The sequence below is a fragment of the Glycine max genome, chromosome 6 (assembly GCF_000004515.6).
Source record: "Glycine max cultivar Williams 82 chromosome 6, Glycine_max_v4.0, whole genome shotgun sequence".
Lineage (NCBI taxonomy): Eukaryota > Viridiplantae > Streptophyta > Magnoliopsida > Fabales > Fabaceae > Glycine > Glycine max.
The window spans coordinates 29,170,974-29,180,101 of NC_038242.2; the positions used below are offsets into that span (position 1 = coordinate 29,170,974).

Genomic DNA, 9,128 nt, shown 5'->3' on the forward strand with positions numbered 1-9,128 from the left:
TAAAAAAAAATAATATCAATATTTCATTAAAAAAAATTAATGACACCTATTAGGAATATTAGTGAAAAATAATTAATATTATATCAAAAATCTAATATGACATTTATTTTGAGACTCTTTTAAAATAACACTTATTTTAGAACAAATAAATAATAAATATAAAAAAGTATATATAATAATGTTGGGAGGTATTCTAAACAACTGCCTAAAAGAATTCGTATATTGACACACTTTTATCCATGCTATTTTCTATAATGTGGATATTTTAAGTTTTTTTTTTTATCAGTGAAAATTAAACACGGTTATCACGCTTATATATCTTATTCAACGTAGACCGTGAACATTTTAAAGTTATTTAGTATCATTTTTTTTATTTAATTTATAGTTACTTAGTGTCATTTCCTTTAAGTGTGATTTTATTCTTCAATTTTTTGAGTTAACAATACCTTTTTATTTTTAAAAGTAAATAATATTTGGCACTGGCGCGTGGTGTTAATTTTAAATTATGATTTTTTATTTAAATATTTGAAGATTTCTTTTATGAATTTGGAATACGAAACTTATTTAACTAGAAATAAGTGTTAAAAGGGCAAAAAGTGAGTTTTATTTGGTAAAAATTGATGTTTTATTACGTGAATTTCACATAAAAAAATCTAAATAAAAGAGATTAAAATTATAATTAACTTTTGTAAAAAAATAAAGGATAACAGCATCCTAATAAAGTCAATAATGATATGGATGACAAAGGAGCCTAGTAAGCAGTAACGTGCTTAAGTAGCCACCTAATGTGGCTCGAGGGAAAATTAAAGTAGGGAAATGAAAAGAAACATCAGAGCAAAAGTATTATTGAAAATTAAATCCCTCCACTCTAGTTGCAATTGCAAGTTGCGAGTCCCAATTTTTTTTTTTTTTTTGCTAATTGTTAATTCAACTACTACGGAGGGCAGTATAATCAATAAAGAAAAATTTAAATATATTTTTTTCTTATAATTTATTTTTTTCATTTTCATCCGTGTAATTTTCTTTTTTTTATTAGTCATTATAAAATGTATTTATTATATTTTATTTTTCATTCTTAAAGAATTTTTAATAGTACTCTTTCTTTTGCTGAGTTGCTTTAAATAATAAAAAAATGCTTTTAACAGTGAAAAATGAATTTTTTTTCAGTAATGAAAACGAAAAAAAATATTAAATTGTAAGAAAGAAAAATATATTTTAAGAAAAAAATGGTGAATATATAATCAATATTTGAAAACAATGGAAGGATGAAACTCAAAAGTGAACTCAACTTTTGAAGAAGGGCAGGAGTGGAATTACGCTAAAGTATTCAAGCGAGGCAAGAAAATTACAAGAGGGGCAGAGGTTGCTTGCCCAAATGCAGCTAATTTGGTCTTCGGTGGCAATCATCAAGAGAAAAAGAAAAAAAGGTAAGCAAGTGATTTGAGTTGAGGGAATGTGGTGGTTAAGCGGAAGTTGCAAGCAGATTTTACCTCATGTCCTAAAACTGTTTTCTTCTTTGCCTATGTTGAATGGTTGGGCCATATCATGTTTATTGGACAAAATTGCACTCCCAGCTAGACATTCTCAACACCACCACCGTCCTTTACAAAAATAGACAATTCTTGCCTTCATGCTACCCTTTTCTGTTTGTTTTCTTTTTCTTTTTAGTTTTCTTTTTGACAAAATATGCACCCACACACCCCACTATTTGACCAACAATTGACCCAAGTGGTACTGGTTTTTGTCTCTTAATAAGTAATCCATGATTAAAATCTTAGTTGACACTTGAAATAAAATAAATCATGAGAAAAATTTTCATTTTATATATGCTCATGATCTTTGACAAAGATTTATTATCACTTTGGGTGAGATTTTTTGGTATCAATATCATAAAAAAAAAATTCATTATTTGGTCCCTTCTCATTTTGTCTTCAAATACTGAAAGTTTTGGTTTTTTTCTTTCCCTGTCCCATTTTTTGGTCATATATATATATATATATATATATATATATATATATATAATATTTATTTGATGATACCATTGTGATGGTGGTGGCAGCAGCTGCTGAATATGGTGAGGCTCGTAGCTGTCAGGGCCTACTGGATCGAAGAATACAGTCTTTGACGCGAGAATCTTTGTCAGGCAAATGGGTTTTTCTTAGCTTATGTGGTGATTGTGAAGGAGGATGGGATTGCAATGGTTGTAGCATAAACTGTTTCTGAAATATTCCAATTCTTGCCACCTCAATATATTGTGTTCTTCTACCTCTCATGCTTTGATGCTGCTGATGGTGATATTGGCTAAACGGCTCAATCTTTTAGCTTAGTAATAGTAGTATTGATATTATTTGTTTTATTTACATCTTTTTTCTTTTTCTTTTTCTTTCATTTTACCTTTTCCTTTTGATTGTTTGACCCATGTCAATATGCAAAGAGTGGATATTATTATTAATATTCGAAAGCAAATACTAGTATTGATGATTTGCCACAGGTTTGATTGATGATTATGATCACAGGTCTTTGATTGGCTTTTTGGATTTCATAATTTTGTGCATTTCTTTCTGCATCTTGAACTGAAGGCCATTTTCCTGAAAGAAAAAGGGTTGAACAAGAAGACGCTTCTTCATTTCAACATTGGGTTTCTACATATTGCAGTAAATGGGGATGCACCCAATCCTGTAGCTTTTCGGTCAGTGATCTTTCTAATTTTGGGGGTCCCTTATAGAGTTATAGCAGACCCTTCAAAATCTAACCACTGTTTTATTACCGTTTCAAATTCAATGTCAGTCTTTCGCTTCTGTCTCTCTTACACAATTTTGTTGATTTTTCTTGGGAAGTGTGCTTGATCATTGTACAGAGATTTGTATCAATCATGCATTATTGCTTAATAGTTAAAAAATTAATTGTCATTCATAGTTAAAAAAATCTAACGTTGGTTTTGTTTAGTTTAGATCTTAGTAAAATTAATTTTCATCAAACATTTTGTATGTAGATATGATATTTTAAAAGAAGAAATTTCGTTGATATAAAAGATTCTGTTAGTTTTAATTTATCTTTTTAAAATTCTCAACTTTTGTTTTAATTTCTAAAAACACATGTCACCAAGCTTTGTACATTCGGGTCATTATTAACTATCTATTTGATAGGAGTGAAACAGTGTTGTTAGGTGCACCCAACATTTTTGTTGGTGCACTCAACACTTGTAGTGAAAAGATCGTAATACCCCTGACTTATTTTTAAAAAAATTAACACGAGACTCTTTCTCTCCCGCCCCGCCTGCGTTTTCGCTTCTTCTTCCTGCAGTTTTCTTCTCTTCTTCCTCACAACCTTTTCGCTTAATCTTGCTGCATTTTCGTTTTGTTGTTGCTCACATCACTAGCGTTTTCATTTGTCGTTGCCGTTAAGAGGAGGTTGCGGGAAGAGGTTCCTCTTCTTCTTCGTTGAGGAGCTTGCCATCATTGTTGCCGTGATAGGAGGTTGTCGTGGTGCATTGAGGAGGATTCTGCGAAGAGCAACGCCGCCGTCCATTGCCGAGGGAGCTTTGCCACCGTCCACCGTTGAGGTAAGCGTCGCGACCATGTCGTTTCCACCATTGTTGCCGGCGATAGGGTAGATTGTTGATCTGAAAGTGGAAATGTGAGTGTTACGGATCAAGTTGATTCGTAAGCATCTTACGAATCAAGTTGATCCGGAAGATGCTTACGGATCAACTTCATCCGTAAACTTTCTTCGAGCAGTTTACGGATCAAGTTGATCCGTAAGCATCTTCCAGATCAACTTGATTTGTAAGATGCTTACGGATCAACTTGATCTGTAACACTCACATCTCTATTTTAAAAATTGCCAAATATTTGATACATAGTGAGTTTTCTTTTGAAATTAGGAATTTTGGTTATTAGGATCACCTTTGAATGTATGCTAAATATTTGATAAGTAATGTCATTTCGGAGAATATCAATTGTTTCAATTTGATTTAATGCAAATATGTAATTGCCTTTTATGTAATTGCCACTTAGAACTGAATGTGGTATCGAAAAACTGAATCAAAAGAAAAGACAACTCCTTGAAACTTATTATTTGTACACTTGATGGAACTTTTGTAATATTGATGGAATGTGGTATCGAAAATGACATTTACGTCTTCTCAAGGAAAATAAAAATCTGGTGTAGTGGAATTATGTTAATTAATTTCAATAATTCAATAGAGGACACTAAAACCTTTGTTAGTACATTATCATTTCACTTTTTGTGAGCTTATACATCACTCTACTTAAATTTTACCTACTAATCAAGCCACCTAGATTGCGTTAAGGGGCACTTTAAAAAAGTAGTTTTGACCAAAATTTTAAATTATTTGCAGCTTTTTCCGATCATTTTAAAACACATTGAAACACCAATTTAATATATTATAAATAAATAAGTTATTTAAATGTTTTCCAAAATAATTGATATAGAACACACTTGTTTAAGCATGAAGTCACCTCTTTATCAGCAAATTAAGTTCAAAAGTAACATGATTAGGACAAACATGTCCGCATAAAACATTTTTACTCAAATGTGGATAAATAGATATTTTTTATATAAAAAAATCAGCAAACAAAATATATATTATCATGGTACCATGGGTACTTAAAATCTGTTACAAATCCCTATCCATGTGAAATGCATTCCTGGTTAGATTTATTCATACCTGAAAACAGTATAAACAAGCTAACCAAAGCTATAGTCACATGTAAGTATCCTTTCGTATTTATCTGATTACCCTCAATTATAGGTAAATAATATTAGAGAAAAAAATAGTTAAGAATATCGAAATATTTATTTAATCTAGGATAAAAATTAGTCATTGTTCATGCTAAAAAATACATTTTAAATTTGTAAAAAAAAATCATATTTTAAAGAGTTTTAAATTTAGAGAGAAACTTAAAAAAACTTAGCTAATTCTATTAAAACATATAGGTTAAAATTAATTTTTATTAATTCTTATACATGGACATAAAGGAATATAAAATGGAGTGAGTAGTTAAGAAGAAGGAAGTAGTAAAAATGATGATGGTGTGGGTAAGTTAATCAAGTGGGGGGAGAGTGTATGTTTTGAGTGAGAAGGAGACAAAACTCTAATATGGCTGACATGCTTGAAAGTAATGTTTGTGTGCAACAAGAAACGACGCGTGGACTCAATCCAATCTATGACACATTAAAAAAAAAAGTGCATGAGAAAGAAAGAGGACATTTGTCCTAACCATTCTCAACAAGTTTTCTTTCCTAGACCAAACTCTCAACCGCTTGGACTACCTGCCAACTTCACCTCCTTGTCTCATCTTCTCTTCTCTTCCTTTTTTGTTTCTCAATTCTTGAAAGTGAGAGATAATCATCATGGTGGAGTGATTCTTGCTCAGTTTGGAAGCTACAAAAAGAAAGAAAGAAAACATGGGTTCTACTTCAAGAGTTGAAAGTAACAAATACGATTACTCCTTTAAGGTTTTGTTGATTGGTGATTCTGGTGTTGGCAAGAGTAGTCTTTTTCTCAGCTTCATCTCCAACTGTAACTCCATCAATGACCTCTCCCCCACCATTGGTACTTTCTTTCTTTCTTGCTTAGGAAAATGGAACTAGGTGGCATAGGATCATATATACCACATTCTTGCAAATTGAAGAATTGTTCCTCTCAAAGGAAACCCTAGGAACTGAGCCATTACCAATTGTAGGAGGAATGGCATATATTCTGCTTGGTGAATATGGTGCATACCTCTAATACATGCAGTATTATAAATGCACCTTCAAAATTTAACTTGAACTAATATTAACATTGGGTTTGATAGATTTTTAATTGTCTAAAATTTCTAAAAAATAAACATTCAAACTAAACTTTTCAAATACATAAATGTAATCCTGACAACTTTGCAAATAAATAATAGACTGAATGACAGCCCTACAGTCAATGAAATCCTGACAACTTGTGTGACTTTAAGTCGATGAAATTTGCGTTAGACCAATAAAATTTGAGTGAATGAAATCAGTGATGGAATTTGCGGTACTAATTTGCAGATCATGGTTAGGACCAGAGGATTAGGTTGTGCCTTAGGTCATGTTACTGGCAAAGGTGTAGGCAGAGGAGATCGTGATGATTCCGATGTTGCTCCGCAGCGTCGATGGCCTATCGCATCCACACGGAGGCAGCGAGTACCTCTGACTGCGACGCACGATGAGCCAGTGCTCCCTACGCCAAATGTAGAGGCTGACGTATTTCCAGATGACTTGATGACACCAACTGATATTGGGGTAGACATCCCTACAGACACAGGCGCCCAGGCTGCTGAGGATGAGCATGAGAGATTTCCGAGTGGTCCAAGCAACCCATCCGTGCTGACTCAGTATGCGGATCACGTTGCTTGCAGCGTATGGACGGGAGAGATATTTATAATATTTATTTTTAGTTACTTGTTAATTATACTTTATGATTGAAATTAGTTTTCCTTTAAATGATGATTTTAACGAATTTTGCGTTCCTTTATACTTTAATTCAGGAGTGTCCTGAGTTGAAGTTATCCTTTCACGGGAGGAAGGTCCATAGTTTAGGCAGGCCTGTCCCTACCATTGAGGGACTAGATGCTGGGACAGGACTAAGTCCTCTGATCGCGTGTTCGGTAGACACTGGTGATCGGGGACTTTTGTCCTCGTTTGTCGAGCGGTGGCACCGGGAGACGTCTAGTTTCCATCTCCCTATGAGAGAGGTGACGATCACGCTGGACGATGTCTCGTCGCTTTTGCATCTGCCTGTGGTTGGCGACTTGCATGCCTTTCAGCCCTTGCACGTGGATGATGCAGTTCAGATGCTGGTGGACTTATTGATGGTCTCTGCAGAGGCTGCCAGGGCTGAGACAGGGCAGTGTCATGGACCGTATGTACGCCTACAATGGGTACGTGATATCTACGAGCACCGATGCCAGGCAGGTCATTGGACAGTTGCGGCTCGCGCGTATCTTCTTCATCTTTTGGGTTGCACTCTGTTTGCTAACAAGAGTGTAACCAATGTTCATGTTGTGTATTTGGAGGCCCTTCGTGACCTCAGTCAGACCGAGAGGTATGCCTGGGGAGTAGCTGCGCTGGTGCATATGTATGACCACTTGAACGATGCCTCTATCAACAGCAGCCGACAACTTGGCGGTTACATCACACTGCTGCAAGTAACAAACATGTTTTTCATTCTTTGTGGTTCAACAATGTTTAACTTTAAATTTTGTTAGACTTTCATTATTAATATTTATCATTTTGATGTTACCTCTATAGTGCTGGATATACGAGCACTTTCCCTCAGTCGCGGAGTCCACTGCTGATCAGGAATACGACGACGATTCACCGCGTGCCTGTAGGTGGATTGCCATGAAGAAGATCGTGAAGAACATACGTACACCGGGGTACAGGGAGCGCCTGGACCGACTCTGGATTCTGGATGTCTGTTGGATCCCATATGGGGAGCACCGACCGGTCCAGGACATCCATATGATTTCATGTTATTCCGGTCTCCTATGCTGGGGGCCCGTTGCGTGTATTACCGACCAGAGAGGGTCATGCGGCAGTTTGGATACACCCAAACCATTCCTGCTCCGCCTGTTGATTCATGGGTGTCGTATGATGATATACACGATAGGTGGATGCACTATTCGGATCATAAGGTTCCAGCAGGTGAGGTGTGCGTTGTGCCTGGTCAGTGTGCCAGCGACTACATAGACTGGTTCTTCTGCATTTCGCATTCTTTCATGACACCAGGCCAGCATCAGATCCTCTGCCAGATGGTCATGCTCCGCAGCCCTGAGTCGTCCCTCAGGCCCCAGAGACAGATATCCCTCACGTGCCGGAGCTAGGAGCACCATCGACATCTGTGAGGCCCGCTATGGAGGAGCCTAGACATGCAGTGGTAAGTAATACTAATAATTTACGTCAATATTTTCATAATAATTTGTGTAATCTGTTTGTTTTGTATTTAACAGGAAGTTTGCTATGGGATTGCTGAGAGGTTGGAGCGCCATCTGAGCCTAGGGGTAGTCACGCCAGGCTCATCAACACATGAGGTGATCGAAGAATGCCTCAGGATGGTCAGAAGTGTCACACAGGACCAGCTAGTATATGTTAGGTCTCGACGCAGGCGGTGCACGGATCAGACATAGTTTATTTACATATTTTATATTGATATTCGATGTATATACAAATATTGTACTTGAACCCATTTCATTAGTAATGTTAGTTTTATTTATTTCCATTGATTGTGTATTCCCTTTGCCTAATCTAGCTTATAAAATTTTATAATTTTATTCTATCAAATTAAAAAAATGTTTTTTTAATTTGTCTCCTCAGATTAAAATTCGTATTTATATTTTATAATTTTATAATTAGGCGTAACATTTATATTTTATTTCAAGAGACTAAAAAATAAAACCTTCTAATTTGAGAGACTAAAAAATAAAACCTTCTCATTTGAAGGATTATACAACATATTAAATTAATAATTGACTCATATAATTTATTTATTTTCTTCATTTTCATATTTTGCATCAGAGTTAAATGTACTTTGTTAAATATTTTTAATTAGTTCAACATTAAATTATTTTTAATTGATGAAAAAATATATTTTAATTAAATTTTAATTTTATAGTAGTTTCTTAAAAAAATGAACTACTCGAGTTTAAATAATTAATTGTTATTTTTCGGTTGTTGTAGTTGTTTTTTTATATTTAAAATAAAATTGCAAGACTGACAAAAAAGTAAAAGTAGTAGAAATCAAATTTAACAGAGAACGACAACTCATCTCCCATTTCTAGAAAAAAAAAAGATTATGTGATACATGAATTCAAACAGTACATTAACTTCAACATAGTCAAACAAAATTAAATTTGCATCAAATACTACAACTAACTCACGCTAATTTTGCGACAAGGACAACTCGTCTTCCATTTTCGGTATAAGTTTGCTGAAAACAACTAAAATTTCTATTGGCCCAATCTTCTTCCAGTAGTTAGACTCAATCAACACCTTCATCACGTCATCGTTGGTTTTGAGTTCAATTATTTCAAATTTTATAACTTTTTCTGAATACTCATGGTGACTTGGTTTCCGAAAAAACAATCGCC

General features: G+C 34.6%; 1 protein-coding gene across 3 annotated transcripts; it reads left to right on the forward strand.

The window, feature by feature from the left end:
• Positions 1-1,282: 1,282 nt before the first annotated feature.
• Positions 1,283-8,162, forward strand: LOC106799160 (protein MAIN-LIKE 1-like). 3 transcript variants are annotated; one of them, XM_041016126.1, is made up of 6 exons: positions 1,283-1,427; positions 2,060-3,562; positions 6,049-6,399; positions 6,528-7,187; positions 7,291-7,918; positions 7,992-8,162. In XM_041016126.1, the coding sequence occupies exons 3-5, from the start codon at positions 6,052-6,054 to the stop codon at positions 7,729-7,731; spliced, it is 1,449 nt and encodes a 482-aa protein (XP_040872060.1). In that variant the 5' UTR covers positions 1,283-1,427; positions 2,060-3,562; positions 6,049-6,051; the 3' UTR covers positions 7,732-7,918; positions 7,992-8,162. The 3 variants fall into 3 exon arrangements, with proteins under 3 accessions (XP_040872060.1, XP_040872059.1, XP_040872058.1); XM_041016125.1 differs by having other exon boundaries at positions 2,063-3,562; XM_041016124.1 differs by having other exon boundaries at positions 1,283-3,562.
• Positions 8,163-9,128: the final 966 nt, after the last annotated feature.